The sequence below is a fragment of the Eublepharis macularius genome, chromosome 10 (assembly GCF_028583425.1).
Source record: "Eublepharis macularius isolate TG4126 chromosome 10, MPM_Emac_v1.0, whole genome shotgun sequence".
Classification (NCBI taxonomy): Eukaryota; Metazoa; Chordata; class Lepidosauria; order Squamata; family Eublepharidae; genus Eublepharis; species Eublepharis macularius.
In genome coordinates this window covers 75526876-75550615 of record NC_072799.1, presented here as the reverse complement: position 1 = coordinate 75550615, position 23740 = coordinate 75526876, and the positions used below count along the sequence as shown (strand labels likewise).

Genomic DNA, 23740 nt, shown 5'->3' with positions numbered 1-23740 from the left:
AGTAGCAAAATAAAAACATTCTGCTACATTACTCTAATAAACCCCATTGTAAATAAAACAATCATTTAATCAAGGATTTCAAATAAACATTTAGGCATGATTAAAGCATTCAGACATTACACTAACTCAAATTACTGATTAATTTCCAATTTAACACGATGCCTGAATCCTTAATTGGTTGATAGCAAGACTACAAACCAGGATTCTTAACCAGAGTTATATCTTGGCTTATTCATTCTGGCTTGTAGAAACCCTGGTCTAAATACAGGATCCTCATTTTAACCCTGTCTTACTCAGTAGCACTATCCCAGCGTATACAGTCAAAACGTCAGGGTGGCAAAAAAAATCTTACTGCTCACGTTGCAGTCAGTTCTCACAGAAACAAAATGGGATTTCTAAGTAGACTTTGGATACTTTTTGTTTGCTGAGCTAATTAGTGTTTGCTGCACTAATTGCAGATAGTTTAATAAAGTGGTTTAAACAAATCACAATTAATAATGACCACTGAATGCAGCCTCAGATAAGGGAAAGGGACATTTGTTTGCTTTTTCCAATGGTGGCATCCTAGACTGCACTAAAGTCTGGCTTTAAAGTTTTCTTTTTAAAAAAGACAAGCAGGTTGTGACACACTGAGAGTCACTATTAAAGGAACAGTCTAAAGTTGTGAGGAATTTAAAGCTGCCTGACTCTGGATCCTTGTTAAATTCTCAGTAAAAATCACAAAATTATGCAATTGTTCAAGTCAATACTTCTAATATTTCTGTTATTTTGAACAAAGAGCTATACTATATGCTGATAATCTCCAAGTTCTATTACCAGGGGAACTAGTTGTGATCCCTTTGACATTCTGACCAAATTGCCTCTGGATTACAAAATGGTGATAATCTACGGGCCAAGCTACAAGTGACGAATGACTCTTGAACGGCAAGTGGATTGAGTGGAGGGCAAGTGAACAGGGAGAAATACACTTGCTGTTCAAGTGTCATTCGTCACTTGTAGCTTGGCCCTACAAGTTGCTGTTACCTTCTGAAGCAATTAATGCAATGCTGCTGAACCACAGTAAGAGTCCAAAAATACTCTGGGTATATGAACCCTAAATCAGTGTCTAAAACAGTGTTCTAAAACTATTGGAAAACACTGGAAAGTTACAGTTTCAGGTTTTTACATTCTTTGTACTCAAACAGTGTTTTATAATTTTGAAACCATTCAGTATTTAAGCCTTACACCAGGAAATCTGAGTTTGCATGGCAATCTTAAAGACAGCAGGTATGTTTAGGAGAGCACAGTTCAGTTCAATATTCAGATTAAAATAGATCAGGTATTCTGGTTTTTTTTAACCAAATTAATTAGGTAAAGTTCAGTAAACAAGGTTGATAGCAACCTTGTTTACTGAACTTTACCTTTAAACTGTGTTACTGAACTTTAAACAAGGCTTGGTTGTTTCTTTGGTAGTTTCCCTGCAAAGAAACCGCAGTTCCTGACTTTATCACAGATATGGGTTCTGCTGGGCTAAGTTGCAACAGTGTACCTTGCTACAATTTGGTTTGGGTGGAATGGATATGATTTTCTGGTTTGATGTTGGTCCCCTTTCTTCATTTTGGTTGAGGGGGGGAGGGATTCCTGTACTACAGTTTGGTTCTGTTGAGCTTTCTCTGGGATGAGCTCCATTTGCTTTGGGAGTGCACCTTGGCCGTGGCAGCCTTGCCCCAGTATGTTTCTGCAGTGGGAGTCAGCTTTGATTTCCCCCCACCTTTTGGGGGGCTCACAGAATTGGCCCTCTGGGTTCAACATTCCTGAAACTTGGGAGGTCTTTAGAGGACAGTCAGGAGTAGGTTCCTGAGTAGGTTTGATTGAAAGATGTCACTTCCGGCCCACTGGATAGCCTCCGATTGATTTTCCCATAGGAATCAATGGCTGAATTTTACATAATTTTTCTTATATAACCAAACCAAATTAGAGAATCCATTCAGTATTCAAGAACTCTGGATTTTGGGAAGGGTTTCAGTAAATAGTATTACTAATGCAGATTTACTTTTGGGGGGGGCACACCCCATAGGTGTGTTTCCAATACACAATGACCCCCTTTTATTCACTTCTTGTTAGTGAGGCTGCTGTAGGATACAGTGTCAATAACAATATCATTTTCAGCAGTAGTATTCTCTTATCTGTATTTATATACTGACTTTAATTCACACTAGTCACCAACCTCTCTTTTGCCTTCAACACTGCAAGCAACAACATTACTGAACCAGCATGGACCACATACTCTGCATTGCAATCTTAATTCAAGGATGGAATATCTCCTTGCTTTTTCGAGAAACAAAGCTGCCTCTACTTTCTGCAGTTCCAGTTTAGAACTTAAACACTGAATTAAGAAGAGAGAAGTCTCTCATCTAAGTGCACCCTAAGAAATGACAAGTTAATACCGCTCAAACATGCCTAACGTCGACAATGCAGTTTCATTATGGCTGCAAGATTCTTTATTTTAAGTAATCATGACTCTGTTCAAAATAATGGATATCCGTTGTTTTATCACAGTAGGGTAACTGTTAGTCTACTGCAGCAAAAGAAGAGTCTTGCTGCACCTTAAAGTCAAAATTTTGTAGCATAAATCATAAGTTTTACAGAAAACAGAATTCTCATGCCTTTTAATAGTGAAACTCATTCGATATACAGGAGCTCCTGCTGCTCTGTAATTCAAAAGGCAGTAATATTGATTATATACAGAACAGCTTGACAAGTGAGACTCCCTTAATGGCTGTGGAGCCACATGCGGCTCTTAAGGCACCATTTCTCAATGTGGCACCCACCCTGTGTTCCAAGTGGGCAAGGCCAATGCCCAGTAGGGCTTGTGTAGTCAAATGGTTTTTACCTTGAAACAAACACTGCTGGAGGGATTAGAGTAAGAGTAAGTTGCTAACCATCCTGAGCTGCAAGCTTTGTGTCACAGATGGAAACAAATGACTCCCTGCCCTTCTGAGCAGCCTCTGCACTTTGCAATCTCTGGAGGTGGATGGTGGCAAGGCAGCAAGCTGGCCAGAAAGAAGAGTAAAACAGCCACCACTACAGCCACCTAGGAAAAGAGCAAGCTGGCCACAGTGAGGTTATGGTGATTTTACTCTCTTTTATCCATAGTGAGCAGACCATCCTCTGGGTACCTTGGAAATCTCACTTTCTCATTCAACTTGCTGCCTCATGCTCAGGAGAGAGCAGGAAGACCGAAAGGGAAGCCCTCCCCTCGCTCCAGATAATTAAGGTTCAGCAGTGGTGGGGAGAAACCATTCTACATACACACCAGTACTTTGACAATATATTAATAGTTATATTATTGAATGTGTGTGTTTGGTAGGGCTGCCAACTGATGACTGACATCCTGCAGAAGATGGGGGTTGGGGAATACAGAAGTGCCATCATCATGCAGAATGTGATACCTGGAAGTGATGTCATGTCACTCTAGGAATCACCAGAAACTGTGGTTTTCGGTTTTCACTTCCAGTTTTCCCTGGAAGTGATGTTATGTTGTGTGCAATAATAGTGGTTTGTTTAAAAACTCTCTTACAGCAGGTAGCAGGAAAAGTAGGTTGCTGGCAAAAAATCTTCCACATTAACAGGAGATCCGGCAACACTAGTGGTTGATGTGGTAGCACACAGGGCATAGAGGAGTTTTGTGGCACTTTTGCTTGATGGAAACCATGAATATAGCTGTTCACAAGCCATGGGCTGAGTACCACTGTGCTAGATAATCAGCTAAAGGACATTCAAGTAAGATAGCCTTTCAAGTGGTTCATAGAAGTTACTGGCCCACAAAAATGTGAATTTGTTTATACTTATTTTAGTTGCTATCCACCTCTCTAATTACCAAGGAGACTATAAAAGTTGTCAAACTTGCTAATTACTCACAGATGAGCAGTTCTTTAGAAACCTGAGCTAATATACCATAATTAAAATGCATTTGTTTATCCTGAACCAAAGACCTAGATAATCAAATTTTGACAAATTTCAAAGGGAACACAGTTTCATGAGAGAGAAACAGTTGTGCAGAGCTTGTCTGTTCATTCTGGTTGTATTCCTGTCTGGGCACTACAAATTACTAGTTTAAGTGGAAGAAAAGTACAGCAACTTTGTTTCCTTGCAACAGCCCCACAACAATATGGGAAACCAAGCCAAGTTCTGCAGTTGTCTTACCACCTGTGTGGTTTGGCGAAGGACCAAGATTGACGTTTCAGAAGCATGTAGATGACTATATCTGATTATAGCCCAAATAAGCACTTTGCGAATGTTCCCAAGTATGCCTATCAACTTGACACACAGACAGCAAAGCAAGCATTCTCATCTGACCATAGACATTGAATCAGGAACTTCTTTGAAACAGAAACAAACAAGCTCAGAGCCACCCACCCCTCACTGTGGTGTGAGGCCAATGAAGCAATTAATACGATAAGCAAAATATAACATTCCTGAATCATTTTTAAAAGACTGATATGAAGGTATGGACCTCCCAGAATATAAATGGCACATGGTCACATGAAAAATGTATCTAGTTATGTTGACTGCATTAGAACATTATGCCTACCTTGCCTACTATACTCATCGGATTCCCTGTGGACCAAGTCTTTTACCCGGTTTCCATACAGCAATCTGGAAGAATCATGATCAAAAGCTTTCAAGGTTTCACTTGAGCTGTAGGACTTCTGCGTAGGCACTCTGCACTCGTCATTTTCTGTTGAAGAATTTGTGTAACGCCGTTCCTTGTCTCTTCTGCTCTTTGTCAGGGAGCAATAAGGTCTGCGTTCTTTCACATCCATACTTCATTCCTTCTGTATGCGCATCAGGCCAGGGTTATTTGAAAGCCTCTTCTACATTCGATTTAAGTTCACCTGTAAGAGGATTATATGTATTATGTATTTATATACTTATATAGCACCACGTATGCTCATATGCAGCTATGTAATTACTAGAAAGAAAAAGCCTTAGTCAAAAAACACAAAGCTGACTTTTGAACAACTGAACTAGATTTTTCAGTGAGATCAAAATAGGGCACTTATTCAGCATTATGACCTGTAGATTAGTTGAGAAATCACTGCAAACAACAGAAGGATAGAACATACTACTAAAGTTGCAATTTACCAAGCAGAGCTAATATGCTCCCCAGCACACATGATGGAAAGTCATACAGAATCAGTTCCTGGTGGACTCCACTTTCTGCTTATAAGGTTATTATATAAGGATTTATAATAAGTATAAAGTATAAATATTTCCTACTTATTCAAAAAGTAGGAAAATGTTTTAAAATTTCCAGTTGTGGGTGGCTACTTTTTCTTTGTCTGCTATAAAGTATACGATATATTTTTGTAGTTATTTAATTCACTCCTTCTCTGTTGCTGACGTACACATTTAACAGAATGCTGCAAAGTGAACATTTAATATCAGAGGGACGCACTGACCCTAAGAGAATCACATTATCTGGTGTTAATGTATCCGCTTCAGTTTTGGGGGAAAGCTTCTTGCATCTAACAGCACTGGTATGACATCCAACAATTCAGTCAATTAGCACAAAAACTTCTGTCTGCACATAACACAATTTTATGACCATTGTGGAGAGGGGGGGGGGATTTTTCTTCTCTTCTTGTAACAGTAGACCATAGGATGACCCAATGAAGCTAACTGGTAGTAGATAACAAAAGGAAGTAATTTACAGAATTTACTACCAGAAGATTTAGTGATGGCCCTAGATTAGATAGCTTAAAAAATACAAAATCACAGAGCATTTATAAACCAGTGACTTCAGACCATTGTGTCAGAAGGCAGTATGCCTCCCATTACATATCTTGGCAAGAAACAACAAAGAATGGGCATATCCTTCACACCCATGACCACCCAGAAGTATCTGGCTGGTTGTAACGGGAAATGGAATGCTAGACTAAATAGTCTGACCTAGCAAGGAACAAGTGGATACCTTTATCCAATAAAGTCAGTAATGGTCTAGAAAGCACTCCTAGATAAGAATTATAGAAGCAAACAATTTGCATTGGTGACAAAAAAAATCAGAAAGAATTTCTAGATGCTTTATCAATAGGATATTTAATATATCTGATTGGATAGTGCATGCATTTCTTTAAAATTGAGTCTTTAAGGATCAGAATGCTTGTCTGAAGCCTCTATTTGTTTGATGCAAGTCATTTTTAAATAATGATAATATTCTATTTATATACCACCCTTCAGCACAACTTAAAGCCCACTCAGAGCGGTTTACAAAGTGTGGTATTATTATCCTCGCAATATCCTGTGAGTTGGGTGGGGCTAAGAGAGCTCTGAGAAGCTGTGACTGACCCAAGGTCACCCAGCTGGCTTCAGGCGGAGGAGTGGGGAATTAAACCCAGTTCTCCAGATTAGAGTCCTGCCGCCCTTAACTGCTACACCAAATTGGCATTAATTTTTATACCACCAATGTAGTGCAGTGGCTAGACTGTCAGACTATTTAGCCCTTGGAAGATGGCTATTACTGTTTCCTCTGTAAGTGGATAATGGTCCCCTATGAACTTCATCAAGAAGTCTTTTTGTGACTGGAATTGTACATCAAGTTCCACAGCCCCAAATGGGAGCCATTCCTTATGAGGAGTTGTCTCCTGAGAGGGAGGCTCTTCTGTTAACTCCATTGTATTTGAAAGTTTGTCTCTGTTTGCAGATTGCTGGCCCTTGTAAGGGCCCTTTATGATGATAACCAACTTTCAGTAAGATGCAACCCACAAGGACACTTATCTCATAGGGTTCCAGTTAAGAGGGGTGTGAAACAAGGCTGCATACTCGCTCCTTTATTGTTCAATTTCTATATCAACTCCATGACACAGTCCCTATCTAATCCGGATTTCCATCCTCCAATCATTGCAAACAGACCCATCTCTATGCTCTTATATGCAGACTATACAGTTATCCTGTCATATACTGAAGTAGCACAAGACCTAAGGGAGCCTCCCAGTTCAACAGGAACCAGCACAAAAAACACAACTGGGAGGGGAATATATACAAAATCAATTTATATTGTTCATAAGTGCAAAGTGCTCAAGTGCAATAAATAACAATACAATAGGAAATTCATACAACCATTATAATACAATACACACTATAGATTTTATAAACTGTATCGACGCCTTTCTAAATACAAGAACTTTTGAAGCTCACGAGTTAATACATAAATTTGCAAGATAGCGCAGCCAGGTAGAGATCTAGAGTAGTCACCAGTCCAATCCCATATAGGGAATAATAAAGCCAATGGGCATAATTGCCGACGGGATGCTGCGAAGCAACTTTTTCCGATACCCGTTTCGTATTTCTTCCTCCTGGGCAGTCGTCTGGTGAATCTCGAAGCCACCTGCGCTTATACAGCCATGCAATCAATAAGGGTCCAGATCTGTATTAATTTATGTATTAACTCCCCTCTGTGGGCCACCTGAAGCACAGGAAGGACCCTTTTTGTGCTGCTTGCAAGGCAGGTGCTTTAAACCCCTCGCCTTGCTTCAGCTAACAGGCAGGGAAGTCCCCGCCCAACGGTCAATGGACTAGCCCAAAATTCATGGGAGTCCATGGAAAACGGGCATCCCACAACCCTCCAGTTCATAAACACTGAACTAGGCCAGTTTGTGTCAAATTTAGGTCCATTTTCCAATCCATGCCCACCTCTAGTCTGTAGCATTTTTTTACAGTTCTTTATATGATATTTCAAGTTAAAAATAAATAATATTAATGTGCATAGCTGAAAAACCACAATGATTTACAGTGCAATCCTATGAAGAGTTACTCCAGTCTAAGCCCACTGAAATCAATGGGCTTAGACTGGAGTAACTCTTCTTAGGATTGCATTCTTAATCTATGTGGTAATGTTAGTGACTACTGATTCCCTTTTCATAGAAATCAATGAATTCAAGACACTTCAAAAGCAGTTTTCCGGATTATCTATTGCCTCTCTTGGTTAAGAACAAGAAGGTTAGAAGTTACAAGCTGTTTAAGAGAATTTTATTACTGGAATACTTTGACAATAATGATAAATTTATCATAAACAAGTACATGTAAGAGAAGCTACGCGTGCTTCTGGCATAATATATGTGGAACATTTCTATACACGAAGAAACATCAGTTCCCCCAAAATGTTGTTTCCTGAGACAGGAAATTTGAGGAACCTAGAGAATTTTATCTTATTGAATATACAGTTTTTGTGCTGCATAATAAATGAAGTACTGCCATCTGTTTACACTATATACGATGGCAAGGAATCCTTTGTTAAATTCTGAACTTATTTCCATCTCACCAGTCAGCTAGGAGATACTGAAAGTCTTGGATAGAAGGGATTAACTTGAGAGAGAGAGAGAGAGAGAGAGAGAGAGAGAGAGAGAGAGAGGGTGTGTGTGTGTGTGTGATATAGATATATATTCAATTACCAAATATACAAACATATGAACATAAATTATACACTATAATCCTATAAACCTAAAATAAAAACTACATACATACATTTAAGGGGAACTTATTTAAACCCACTTTTGATATTTCACTTCTGTTTAATATATCTTATTCTGTCTTTACCATGTCTTCATATCTAAAACTAATAATATTATTAGTTTTAGATATAATTTTATCAACTAATAATATTTTTATTATAAGCATGTATTATCTAACCCGTTCATTCTATCAATCTCTTTATTAATTTAATTTTGTTCTTAGTTTTCAGTTATATAAATAAAAAAGCTTTCCATTTATCTTAAAATTCTAAGGTCAATCTATTATGAATAAGTTAATTTTGCCATTGTCGCATACTCCTTTAATGTATTGTTCCATTTCTTCAAGTCTGTGCATTTCACTGCTTTCCATTTTCTGTGAATATTTCTCTTGCCACCATCACCACATAAACAGTTCACTGCAATTTCACTCAGTAAAATATTTAATAGCATATTTTTCAGATCCATCGGAAACTTGAATTTAAATATCTTTTGCATTTCTTCATGTATTTCTAGCCAATATTTTCTTGCTTCCTTGCATGTCCACCATATATGATAAAATGTTGCATCAATATTCCAACATTTCCAACACTTCTCATTACAGTCCTTGTTTTTGCTATAACTTTAGGGGTAATATACCTTCTAAAAATCATTTTGTAGCAGTTCTCTGTTAATATTTGTCATTTAGTAGACCTAATTTCTTTCATCCATAAATTTTCCCACGGACTCCAAAGTTTTACATCCATTTTATTATACAGTTTTTTACTTGTTCTGTTTCAATGTCATATTGCAATAACATTTTATAAATTTTTCCTCATAGGTGTCTTAACTCTCCAGTGATTATTTGTTCAAAGGTGGTTTTCTTTCCTAGTCATCCTCCTGATAGAAAGGATTCACTTTATTATACATGGAAACTCAGAATACAGCAGGAAGCTCTGGAGCAACTGAGTTCTCTTTGTTGCTACATTACAAAGACTCTTAAAGAGCACTTCCTCAAGCAATTCATACCAAGGAATAAGTTATTGCTAAGGTTGGGTACAGAAGAGCACAGGATGCTTCTTTTCTCTTTCCATTAGGGTTACCAGTCTCAAAAATGAGGCCTCTCAGAATTACAAGTCATCTCCAGACTACAGTTCCACGGGAGGATGCAGTTACTTTGGAAGATGTCACATTCCTGCTGAGCTCCTTACCTTCCCTAAACTCTGCCCTCCGCAGCCACCAACTCCCAAATTTCTCTGAGTTTCCCAATCTGGAGTTGGCAACTCTACTTTCCATGCTGCTTTTGTATGCTCGAGTTAGGAAAAAGTAGTCTTCTTCTTTGCTTCCATTTGTATTTGTGGATAATAGAGAATGAGCTCTTTGTATATGTGACTACAAAAGAAAATGTATGTTATTTGAAATGTAAACTACTGACATTTGCTAACTATTCTTAACATTTTAGAAGGCCAGTTGTGATTTATTGGTAAAGTGCAGACAACCAAGTGCCTCTGATAATTTCTAAATTTCACCTGGACATTGTCTGTGGCCACCTGGATCCACAACATGGTAACACTGACTACTGTAATACCAAAGCATGGTAACTTGACTACTGTAATGCGCTGTACATAGGTACCCCCTGAAAGTCAACTTGGAGTCTCCAGTTGGTGCGAAAGCCATAGATCAATTATTATTGGAAGCTATACAGAGCATGCATATGACTCCTATTCTGCAGTCGCTCCATTGGCTTCCCATCAGTTATCAAGCATAATTCAAGGTTTTGAATCTCACATAGAAAGCCCTTCATGGCCTAAGCCCCTCATATCTATGGAACTGCCTCTCTCCCTACGCTCCACCATAGCAGCTTCTAGGGTTGCCAGCTCCAGGTTGGGAAATCCCTTGAGATTGGGGGGGGGGGGTGTAGCCTGGAATGGGTGGGGTTCGGGACAGGAGGGACCTCAGTGGTGTATAATGCCATAGACTCTACCTTCCAAAGCAGCCATTTTCTCCAAAGAAACTGCTCTCTATAGTCTGGAGATCATTTGTAATTCCGAGAGATCTCCAGCCACTACTTGGAGGTTGGCAACTCTCACAGCTTTGCTTATCTGAATAGGGCCTTCTGCAGGTGTCACTCTGCAGTTAGGAAAAATCAACAGGATACATTATCTGCACTGGCCACCACTTTACAAATGGCCTGTTTGAAGAAGTGAGGAAAGCCACCAATCTCCTGGCTTTTCATGAACTATAAAAAAGCAAATTATTCAGGAGGGCCTTCATACACAGGTAATAGGGCTGTGCTTTAATAATAATAATAACATTCAATTTATATACCGCCCTTCAGGACAACTTATCGCCCACTCAGAGTGGTTTACAAAGTATGTCATTATTATCCCCACAACAATAATCACCCTGTGAGGTGGGTGGGGCTGAGAGAGCTCTGGAAGAACTGACTGATCCAAGGTCACCCAGCTGGCTTCAAGTGGAGGAGTGGGGAATCAAACCCGGCTCTCCAGATTAGAGTCCCATGCTCTTAACCACTACACCATACTGGCTCTCATTGATGATCTTTGGTCCAAAGAACCACTGCAGTGACTCTCAAATCATTCAGCCCAAGGTCACCCAGCTGGCTTCAGGTGGGGGAGTGGAGAATCAAACCCAGCTCTCCAGATTAGAGTCCCGCGCTCTTAATCGCTACACCAAACTGGTAAATGGTTCAGAGAGATGTAGTATACCACTGTGTATTGCCTGTTGCTGCAAGTATGCTCTGATTGTATCTTTTCCATGTTGTTAATGTTTTCTCAATCTATGTCATATAAATTTGTTTCAGAATTTTTTTCAGCTTTGTATCGGATTTTTGCTTATTTCCAAATGACTGTTATCCTTACCCTATTGAATTTTTACTGAATGTCCCAGTCAATGATCACATTGACTTATACTGTATAATGTGCCTTGAGTCTCAGTGAGAAAAGTGGACTATAAATAAATACATGAATAAATGAATAAATAAATAAATAAATAAAATATTGGTAAATGATAAAACTAGTAACTATCTTAAAAACCTTCAAGAACAAGCATTTCTAAAATGAAACTGAAAAGATGTAACCTTAAAATAAGCTTTTCTGCTAATGTATTGTATTGTTATTCTGATCCCATATTTTTCTTTCTTTCTCCTACCAAACAGATGATCCGTGGGAGTGGGACAGGAAGGCCTTTTTGTTTCCAAATTGGGAAGAAGCTGCCAATCAGCAAAGCAGATTGTTCTTAGGATCGTCTAAAGGGGTGGATTTAGATAATCTTACTGTCTTTCCTTGAGTGTCATTCTTTCCATTTTGTTGGCATCAATCCCTACCATTTTGGTTAGCATCAACCCTGACAGACCCAGAATGGTCTGCCAATTTTTATAGAAATCTGTCAACATGAATGGAGGTGGGCTGGAGAAAGGCATTTGAGGCTGAAACTAGCCACTCTATATGTCAAATCTGAGCCTCCTGTGACAATGCTCAAAAAGAGCTAAGGTATGCCAGCCTTTAGAAGAGTCCCATGCTTTTGCTACCTTCTATTAAACCGATTAAAGTCAACTTTTGATTTCCATTGTGTTTGATTCCAGGAACCGAACTTCCTTCCCTATGCCAACAAGCACTTGTGCATGCACAAGGACTTGCTTGCCTCCTATGTATGTGCTCTGGATTCTGACACACTTATCAGACCAAGCCTCATACCATGTATTAGGGTTGCCAGCCTCCAGGTGGTAGCTGGAGATCTCCCGCAATTACAACTGATCTCCAGGCCACAGAGATCAGCTCTCCTGGAGAAAATGGCAGCTTTGAGGGTGAATTCTCTAGCATTATACCCCACTGAGGCCCCTCCCTTTCCCAAACCCCACCCTTTCCAGGCTCCCCACCCGGATCTGGCAACCCTGCCATGTATTCATCACTCTGGATTTATTTATTTGCCTGGAATTCCTGCTGAATCGCTCCCTACGCTTCCTTTTATTCCCAAGATTTCCTAACATAGAAAAGGATAAGTAAAACTTACCCTGCTTTTTTTTGTCTCATATCTCTACACTACTTCTTGCTCCCTTCCTCTTATTCTCTGAGGTACTCATTGTTCTGTGGGGTAACTAATAGGATGGTAAAGAATCAGGTATTGGTAGTGCTGGGCTACGGTATTTTTGTGCTGAAATGTATTGAAGTATGGTTCTGAACACTTGCCTAATAACAACAACAACATTCAATTTATTGACCGCCCTTCAGGACAACTTAATGCCCATTCAGAGCGGTTTACAAAGTATGTCATTGTTATCCCCACAACAAAACACCCTGTGAGGTGGGTGGGGCTGAGAGAGCTCCAGAGAGCCCTGACTAGCCCAAGGTCACCCAGCTGGCTTCAAGGGGAGGAATTGGGAAATCAAACCCGGCTCTCCAGATTAGAGTCCCGTGTTCTTAACCACTACACCAAACTGGCTCTCAACCTGGATTCTATGCAATGAACTGTCTCTGATTATTTTGACTGCTCGCAGCGTTCCTTTTCCTTTTTTCAATCTGCTCTGGAGCTCTGTCACTTTTCATTTTGATCCCAAACATCTAAGCACTCAGGTATTCCGTTTTTCCCGTTTGAGCCTGGGTCTGAGTCCTGTTCACAAGGCTAAGGAGGTGAAGATGTGTTGCCCTGAGCACAGCTTGTGACAGATGAGAAGGGGTATGCACATGTCTGTGCAAACAAGGTCCAGCTCACAGAATTACTTAGCAGTATGCTCTTCATTTGAAAGCTAAACCAGTTAAATGCTGTCTCATGAAGAAAAGCAAACTTTCAACACAGAGAAAATCAGGCTTTTCTAGAGGAGAGTATTTTTTAAAAATTCTGCATTTTTCTTCATAAATGTTTTTGCATATTTAGAAAAGTACAGAACAGGACGTCGACTACAAAATGTGCATTTCAGCTAAATTTTGAAAAGCATGTAATGTTGAAACATTGAGATTTTCAGTCAGCAAAGCAGGTCAAAAAATAAAGGGTGCTCCTAGCTTTTCACTGTTGAATTTCTTGAACAGTTGGCTTTTAAAAATATATTTTCACTACCACAATGCTTTCTCATTATTGCATGACATTTTCACCTTGTCATACTATGAACTTCAAAACCAAAGCCTTTTTTCATCCCATCAAGAAATCAAAGTCCTTTTTCATCACAGTAAACCAATGGAAAATAAACTGCAAAAGGATGTACCTTTATAAATCTGATTATTTTTCACAGCCAAAAATTACCTCAAAAGGTAATTTTTAAGTAATAACACATTTGCTGACTTAAAACATAAACGATCTCTTGGTTAAACTTCAACATGTTTTCATTTCCTTTATCATCTCTGTAATGAGAACAACTTCCCATTGCTCTGGTTATCTTTCTCGGTTTGCTATGAACCATTAAGTGTACTATATAAACTCAAGGGAACAGAATTATTTGAACGTGATATATTAATAGGGTTTTTTTTTTTTACAAATTAGATTTTTAAAAATCTAATGGAACTAAAACTACTTTATGACATATTATACTCACATTTTCCTTCAGTTTCAAGTATTATTGCTCTCTTAAGTAATAGTATTTTATATACTAATTGCCAAGTAGCCCCAAATTTGCAGATACTTAAATTTGTGGATTGGGGCCACTTGGAAACAAAACAGAGGCTTCTGCAACCTAGAGCAACCCCTCCAAGGTTGCAGAAAAGTACAAAAAGGCCCCTCCCCAAACCAAACCAGCCCTTCTGTGCACAGGCACAATTTACCCTCCTGCTGTTACAGAATGTGCTGGAGCAGCCCTGCAAGGCTCAGGCAGCATCGGCATGCTCTTCAGGCCAAGGGAAGCATCCAGACACTGCCAGGATGGTGGACAAACTAATCCCCCCCCCTACACACACAGTGGTGTTCTTTGGCACACACAGCAGGCCAGCGTGTAGAAAAGGGAGACAGCGCTGGGATACGCAGAGCGCCACCATGCCCAACCAGCACTGGGAAGCACAAATCCCAGCAAGTGCTGGGCCCCATTGTGTCCAGCCAGCACTAGGACGCCTCAAGCTCTGCCGTGCCTGGCCTGCTCAGGATCACAGGGAGTGCCTCCACACCCAGCACTGGAAAGCACTGGGACTTAGCAACGATGCTTGTTTTGGTGATTATTTCAGAAATTTATTTGTACAAATCAAATATTTTATGGATGGACCAAACCTTCTATGGCATGACAACTGTAGAACAAGCGCATGTCATAATTATATTGTTTGTGATATTCTGGGCGGGGGGGAGGCATTTCCTTGGTATAAAAGTCTAGGTAAGTGGAACCTTCTTTGAAATTTATTTTAATGAGGGTTTCATTTTCTGTTCTTAAATCTCTGTTCATATCTACTGAGTTATCTTATTTAGCAGTGCATCTTGTACCGTGTTGTCACACCCTCATGCGGCAGCCCTCAAAGACTATTAAGAAATTTCATTTAGTATATATTGTGTTGGCCAATCTATTATCATATGAGGGCTGTATGTGTCACATTATACTTATTTTGTGATCCTTGCATTGGTTGTGATCCTTGCATTGGTTATCTATTGGTTTCCAAAGCAATTTAAGGTAATGCTCCTTACTAGAGCTGGGCATGGACTGGGAAAAAACCATGGACCATTGGTCTGTGGTCCGTCACATTTCACGGACCATGGACCACGAACTTTTCATGGACCTGCCTCTATTGGCAGACCAGTTCATTGGTCCATAGTCCGCCATTTCCAGGAACCCTAAGACACCCCCCTTCACACTCAGAGATGCCAAACCCGCAAGGGGTCTTTAGCAGGCTCTCCCCCAGCCACCCTCAAAGTTAGGTGAAGACTGGATTTGGGATGTCCAAGATGTCCCAAAGTGGCTGCCCCCAGGAAAGTTCCATTAGATATAATAGGAGCCGCAAATGCCAATTGACTTGCATTGGCTCCATTGAGATACACTGCAGCACCAAAAAGTTGCAATGAAAATGTGGAATGGAGTTAGAGAATCTTCCTCTGAGAATGGAAAGTGCTCTGCAGAGGCATTGTTCTCTGTTATTTCTGCACAAGCTTAAATGCACTGCTCTGCTCTGGGCCCAGGGTTGCCAGCTTCCAGGTGGTGGCTGGAGATCTCCAGGCCACAGAGATGAGTTCATCAGGAGAAAATGGCTGCTTTGGAGGGAGTTCTATATGGCATTATACCCTGCTGAGATTCCTTACCTCCCCAAACCCTGCCTTTGTCTGTGTTTGTTATAAGAGACTTACCTGTTGGATTTCCCCCCCGAATTTATTGTCATGATACCTCTGAATTGGAGATGCAATAATTGTATGAATTTGTATGAATTATTATTTGTATGAAGTGTTATTCATGATGAGATAGTTTGTATCACTTGAGAATTTGTATATTACATGTATTCAATGACATTGTTGCGAGTAGCACTTTAACATTTTGGAATCTTACTTTTGATAAATATTTCTTTGAGGTTGAATAGATAGCATTACAATTGGTGTGTTTTTCTCCTGGCGAGGGTTTCCCTCTCTGATAGATTGTCAGCTTTTACCAGCAGTGCCTGTGGTATCTGATATAGCTTCCGGGTGGTGGCTGGAGATCTCGGCATCCAAAGAAAATGGCTGCTTTGGAGGGAGTTCTATATGGCATTATTCCCTGCTGAGGTTCCTTACCTCCCCAAACCCTGCCTTCGTCAGGCTTCGCCCCCAAATTCTCCAGGAATTTCCCAATCTGGAGCTGGCAACCCTATCTGGGCTTGGAATGAAGACTTCCCCCCCACCACCCCCTCGAGTGCAGTGACAGCCACCAGCTGTCACCAGCTAAACTGCTCTGGAGCTGGAATGACAGCCACCAGAGTGGAATGATGGTCTCTAGGAACAGAGTGGGTAAAAGTCGGATCCTGATGATTTTAAATGGATCCTCAGGAATTCATATGATTTTTTTATTGAAACAAAAAGGCCATCCATCATATTATAGATCATGTCCTAGTCTACAGACAGCACCAAAACAATCACGTATCCACCGATCTGTGGCACTGCCACAGTGCAAAAACATGCTTCAAAAGCACGGATCCTCATGAATCCTCTTGAATTTACATGGGGCCACCCAAAATCCACTACACAATCCCATATCATGTCTATTGCCACAAATTGCACCAAAAAAACCCATGCACTCACTGTTTCATTGCACCACCATGGTGCAAAAACATGATCTAGTGGCAAGGAATTCCCCAAAGGGGGGGGGGGTTCAGATCCTCCATGAATGAACCCAGCTATGGACAACAAGTCCCTCTGCTGGGATGCAGCCAGAGGGTGACACGAACTGGTGGATATGGGGATGGGAAGACCCATGGGGAAGAAAGTTAAAATATCCCATGGGGGATTAAATTTGGACTTGGCAAGGACAGGCGATGGTCAAGAGCCCTGACCCACCCAGGCACCTTCCGAGCCAGGAAAAGTGATCTAAATAATGATACTGCTAATGTTTCCTACCATATAAAAGGCTAACCGTGTTTCAGATAACTTCCTTCATACACTGGTGTGCCTCCAGAGGGTGCTGCCATGGAGGGAAGCCCAGAAGAGGCAACCCATCCCACCTAAAGCGCACCTCAGCAAGAAGCCCAGTCCAGAATCAGGCACGGAGCAGGCGGTAATCCCTGCTCTCCACTTCCACCCAGCTGGGACCACGAGTGGAGCAGATGGCAATGCCCGCCCCTGCCTTACCTCAGCTGGGAACAGAAGTGGAGCAGGTGACAATACCCACCACCTGTCCTCACCCAGCTGGGATCAGGAGCAGAACAAGTGGCAATGCCCACCCCCTGTCTTCACCCAGCTGGTATTAGACATGGAGCAGGTGGCAATCCAGCCCCCCTTCACCCAGCTGGGATCCAAGTGGAACAGGTGGCAATGCCCACCCCCAATCCTCACCCAACTGGGATCAGGAGCAGAGGAGGTGGCAATGCCCATCCCCCACCTTCACCCAGCTGGGATCAGACTTCTTATATGCAAGCTATATTCTGATACATTTGTATGAATCAGGGTGGGTATATCGGAGTAGGGTGGGTATATCAAGTTCCCTTACCAAGGAAATCCCAACCGAGAAGGGTGTAAAGCAAGGCTGTGTCCTAGCCCCTCTAATCTTTAATCTATTTATAAATGAATTATGAAATTATCCAGACCAGAATTTGTTGTGCTGACCTTAGGCCACCAGAAAGTATCAGTATTGTTATATGCTGATAACATGGCCCTAATTTCTCTAACTAGGACTGAATTAAAGAGAAGCTAACAATTAACTACACAAACACTAAAACAATGGTATTTAGGAAGAGCCCAAAAAATTATCATCGGAATATACAAGGCACCCCAATTGAACAGTGTAGGACGTATAAGTATCTAGGTCTAACTTTTAGTGAGATCCTGAAATGGGATGCCCATTTAAAGCTTATAAAAGCCTCAGCGCTCAAGATAACAGAAGCAATAATGAGATTCTATTACTCTAGGGGTGGTTTTCTGATAGCACCAGCTATAAAGCTTTGTGTTTCCAAAGTCATTACTCATTTACTGTATAGGATTGAGATCTGGGGATGGAAAGAACCAACACTTGGCAACTTGGAAATAATCCAAAAAAATTTCCTGAAACGTGTTCTAGCTCTATCAAAAGGGACGCCAGCGGCCTAGCTACGGGCAGAACTTGGTCTCCGTTCAGAGCACTCGCCCATTTAGCAATTCTCAAATTGCGAAAAAATATCAACAGACCCTGGTTCCTTCAGTAATTTGAGTCACAGGCTTAACCCCTGAGCCTGGTTGTGGAACAGAAGCAGCCAGAATCTCAAGCAAAAGCTTCAATACCTCCTTCTGTGACTGAAAAATCCACCCTGCAGTTTCTCCTGGTCTTACTGCCTGCTGGAAACTGAAACCACTTGCCTGAGAGATTGGTGTGTGTGTGTGTGTGTGGATTTAACCCTTCTGCTCTCATAGAGAAGAATGGGAGCTCTCTGTTTGACAGCCAGAGAAGGTCTGTGGACACCCCCTTCATTGCCTAGGATGTTGATTGATCGCCACCAGGAAGTCTGGTTTCATGGACCGCCAGACCACCCCAAAAGTCGTCACGTCTGTGAAAAACATACATCCCACAACCTGGCTGTTCGCAAATGTCAAATTTTAGTCTGTTTTCTGGTCTGCGCCCACCTCTACTCCTTACTTTTAAAGCCCTTCATGACCACATACATACCTGTATGTATGTCTCTTCTGGCGTAAGCCCCTATTTCTGATGATTTTTTAAAAATGTTATTTTTGGAATTAAGTTTTTGTACTGTTGGTATTGTTGTTACCCACCTTGAGAGTCAGTTATCTATGGAAAAGGTGAGCTTATAAGAATTTTAAATAAATAAATGGCTTACATTGCAGTTTGGTGTTATATGCAACTTCAATGTGGAATTGCAGGTGCTAGAAATGCAGCTGTCTCTTACTAATCCAACAGCTGAAGCTGCTATGGGTGGGAAATGTTTTAATAAGAGACATAATGTTACATTTAATCGCCTCCGTTCTTCTTATCCTGCCCAGCAATGATAGTCAGCACTGTCTATATACATGAGCCACAACTACTTCCCTAAACTTCTTTGGATTTGGCGATGATATGAACAAACTACTGATTACTTTGTTTCAATTATTTTAAAAATTCCTAATAATATTGCAATTACTGACAAATATTTATTATTTTTGGTTCATAGTGAAGATAATACAATTTTATAGTAATTTTTCCTTGTACAGAGTCAGCCTTGGTTAGTAATTGTATAGGAGACCTCCAACGAAGACCAGGGTTGCAGAGGCAGGCAATACCAAACCACCTGTTAGTCTCTTGCCTTGAAAGCCCCACTAGGGGTCGCCATAAATCAGCTATGACTTGAGGACACTTCACCATTTCCGCCTTGAGTAGGACTCTGGAGAGGTAATTCAAAATCCCTAAACAAACTGTTCAAATTGTACTCATTGTTAAGTGCAACATGCAGTCACTCCTTAGGTTCAAAATGTAATGTTTAACTCAAATGATGGCAGCATTCATTAAATAGTTCAACAGAACAGAAAAGTTTTTTTTTTAAGGTTAGTGTTTATTATGGCTATAAGATACAACATGTTAAGTAGTAACAAATTAAGTGACTGGATTTTTCAACTCCTAGCTTTCTTGACAAACATTTGTCATCCGAATTTTGAAGGATGCTTAAAATTTCCAGCACACTATAGAAAACTTTACAATCGTATGCAGAGTTACTCCAGAGGTAACTCCAGCATCTTTATTGGGCCTTAATTAATAGCTAAATAAAAAAAGGGTACAACTTATTCTATCTACAATTCTACTTACTAAAACAGAAATTAAAGATCATGAGTGGAAATACAGAGGTAAAATAATGGGTTTAATTTGTTGATTTTTCAAAAGAAAAATTCTATATAGGTTACATAGGGCTGTAAATATATATTGCAGCATATATTTTAATTGTTGTGATGTAAATTAGGCTTTAGGGTCACTTTATGGAGTGTTAACTGAAACAGCTAGCTAGGGCTTTAGCATGCCTGCAGGCCTTCTAAACTGCTAAAAAAAAATGCCGCACTCACTTTAGAACAGTTCCACCCCCAAATTCCCTCAGAGATTATGACATTCTGGCAACATGATGCCAGTTTCTACTAATGCATATAACACCAGCAACATCCATGTTGTACTTTATATATAACTCCTAGTTAGAGCAGCTTTAAGAGAATAATACTAGTGGTTCGAATTGTTAAAAATGGTTAATTTTGGAAGGCAACTAGCAACAGTTTACAACCTTGGTTTCTAAAAAAAGAAAGCCATACAAACCCAGAGAAAAGCAGCCTTTAAAATTAAAGTTAGATATAGAAAACAAGAATATGCATTAGCAGGGCTTTTTTTCAGCGGGAATGCGGTGGAACGGAGTTCCAGCACCTCTTAAAAATGGTCACATGGCCGGTGGGCCCCCCCCATCTCCAGACAGAGGGGAGTTTAGATTGCCCTCCGCGCTGAGGGAAATCTAAACTCCCCTCTGTCTGGAGATCGGGGGGAGGGCCCACCGGCCATGTGACCATTTTCGCTGAGGGCAATTTAAACTTTAAAAAACTCCCCCTTGTTCCAGCTGACCCAAAGTGACATCATTGTGCAGTCTTAAGTTCCACCACTGAGTTCCACCACCTCTTTTCCCAGAAAAAAAGCCCTGTGCATTAGTAACTATGGGTTGTATCCTAGGACTCTCACTGACATTGCAGATATCTGGCACAATAAGAAGCTTCATTTGCTAGAGGTGAGATCTGTGGTTAGCAGAACACATTCATAGACAGCAATACTGTATCAATGAGATAAATTCACAGTGATGGTTCTCAATAGAGGTTGGATTCTCAGGCTTAGAAGTTTGATGGAAAATTGGTACAAAAGTAATATGTGTTGACTGTGAAAGTAGCAGTTCTTTCTACAACCTTTTAGCATGGGATGAGTGTAAAAGCACCAACCCATCATTTCTTTTCAAACAATATATATTAATCTTACTGTGTATTCAAGCCTAGTGGCTGACATCAGTGAGTTAACTTTCTTCCTCCCACTGCCCCAAACCTCCTTGATTTCTGAGACATTGCACTAAATGAATGAGGTGATGTCACAATAGCCCTGATTCCAATACTATCAATTTATCTGAAAATGACATTGCCAGTGTGAGACTAGGATCTAGGAGAACCAGGTTTGAATCCCCACCTTGTCGTGGAAGCTTACCTGGCAACCTTGGGCCAGACACACACTCTCAGCCTAACCTACCTCACAGAGTAGTCGTGTAGATAAAATAGAGGAGAGGAGAATGATATAAGCCACCTTTGGTTTCCATTGAGGAGAAAGGTGGAGTATAAATGAAGTATAATAAATAAATAAAAATATCTGAAGTGTAATACGTCAAAGAGGTGATGTATTACACTTCAGATATTTTTATGAGATGCATATAAACTATCAAAAGTCTGTGTTCATACTTTTCCTCTCCTTTTTTCTCCATTGAAAATTTTAAAATTGATAGGGATAGGAATGCATTTATTTATGAAACTCTTCTCTAACCACTTCACCACACTAGCTCTCATATCTAGCTCTTCTTTTTTAGGAGACATTTAAATAAATTAGAAATGCCAAAAAAAAGAGACAAGATCAAGAAATGGTTTAAAATCAAAATAATGATTGTAAAATAAAGATCAGCTGTTGCTAAAAAGAAAAGGGGACCTTCATTTCTAACCTATTTAAAATAAACAAATTTCATGGAGATACAAGAAAACAGACAAACAATACAATACAATACAAACAGACAATTTAAATTCATTGAAGTCAGTGGGATTAGAATAGGGTAGTGGTTTAGGATTGCAGACTTGCATACAAGAAATTTTCTTCTGATGTTGAGGGAATATTTTCTAACACACTTGTCAATTTCTTATCTCTGTTTCCGCTTACAGGGCTAATCACTACACTACACTGGTGAGTTTATACATTTAAAAGCCTGAGAGAAGCAACACAGCAAATGTACACTAACTAGCTAGCTCAAAATGGACATCATGGGTTTCAAAACGGAGTGACCAAGTAACAGATCAAGCTGTCTTGTAACTTCCTATTAAAATAAGTACACAGCTGAATTTTATATGTATAGTGCCTGGTAATCAAAAGTATACCAAAGAGCCAGTATGGTGTAGTGGTTAAGAGCATGGGACTCTAATCTGGAGAGCCGGGTTTGATTCCCCACTCCTCCACTTGAAGCCAGCTGGGTGACCTTGGATCAGTCACAGCTCTTCCAGAGCTCTCTCAGCCCCACCCACCTCACAGGGTGATTGTTGTTGTGGGGATAATAACAACATACTTTGTAAACCACTCTGAGTGGGCATTAAGTTGTCCTGAAGGGTGCTATATAAATCAAACGTTGTTGTTGTTGTTACTACCAATACATTTCTCTCTAGGAAGAGAGAAATAAAAATATGTTACAACAGATTTAAGTAATCTTAAGTAGAAATGCTCCAGGAGTGGAAGCATACGTGGCATTTCTCTGTCCATTAAAAAAAAAACATATAGGGTTGCCAGGTTCCCTTACTCTCCTGGCAGGAAGGGGAGGACCTGGCACTCACCGTTGAAGAAGCATAGCGCATGCGCTCCCAGTGCGATGATGTCACTTCTAGGAGTGCCCTGCGGCAGGCATCCTCCTGCCCTTCACATGGGACCATTTTGGTGTGCACTGGCCTGGGAGGATTTTTTTGGCCTCCCGGTCCCATCCTCTGGAGCCTTTCCCCCTCACCAGCCAGGTGAGTGGCAGCAGGGGGGAGCAGGGAGCAAGGGATCCCCTGCCGGGGGACCAGCAGCCTTAAAAACATAGCACTGGGTACTGTTGTGCTGTGGCTGATCTCCACTTTGGTGTCAGGAAAGAATTTTCATCAGAGCCAGATTAGCCAGAGATCCTGGAGGCTTTCTGCCTTCCTCTAGGATCACTGGGAGGGAGGGGGGTGAGGGGTAGAGGTAGCTGTGAATTTCCTGCATTGTGCAGAGGATTGGACTAGATGACCCTTGGGGTAGTCCAGCTCTGTGCTTCTCTGTTTAAGGCTGCTCTCAGATAGCATTGTCAAATGTTCATAATAATCACATAGAAGGCTTTTTTTTAATTTAGGGTCCACAGGTCAAGTCTGACCATCTCACCAGAGTAGGAGAACCTGCTCACATTTTGGGTGTTGTCTCCCATGGCAAAAAGTGGTTGGACAGAAATGCCTGGGAAGGCAGTTGAAGCAGTTACTCGGGCGTCCAACCCCTCAAGAACCCTGGATCTCATGCATGTACTGTGAAATGAACTGGGGAAGTATCTGAAAAATACTGCTCCGCCTCCTATCCAAGCAAACATGAGCTAGAGATGGAGGAGGAGGAAGAGGGTGGAAATTAACCTCTGCCTTCTATTTCTGAGAGAAATAGGCTGTCTTGCATGTGGCAGGCACTTGTAACGGACACAAAAAAATTAAATAAAAAAGGAAGGGTCCTAGATTTGCTAGTCAGAGAACTGATGACATAAACCATTTTTAATGGTTATTTCGGACCACCAACAGAAAGCTAATTTTAAATGTAAAAAAAGGAAAACAAAATCAACAAGACGAACCTTATAGCCACTTTAAAATGAAACGTCTAAATACAAATTGCAGTTTACAAAATAAATTAAGCACCAGCCATTCCCATAAAAATGACCAAATTCACATAACTAATCATC

The 23740-nt window shown here is 40.6% G+C and overlaps 1 protein-coding gene across 1 annotated transcript in view; it reads right to left on the bottom strand.

Annotated features, from left to right (window-relative positions):
- Positions 1-23740, bottom strand: part of LOC129336563 (teneurin-3-like) — a 185609-nt gene that overhangs the window by 29557 nt on the left and 132312 nt on the right. The window contains exon 2 of the mRNA XM_054989725.1: positions 4574-4877. Within this exon, the coding sequence (XP_054845700.1) occupies positions 4574-4805 (232 nt within the window). The 5' untranslated portion in view covers positions 4806-4877. The remainder of the gene's footprint in view (positions 1-4573; positions 4878-23740) is intronic.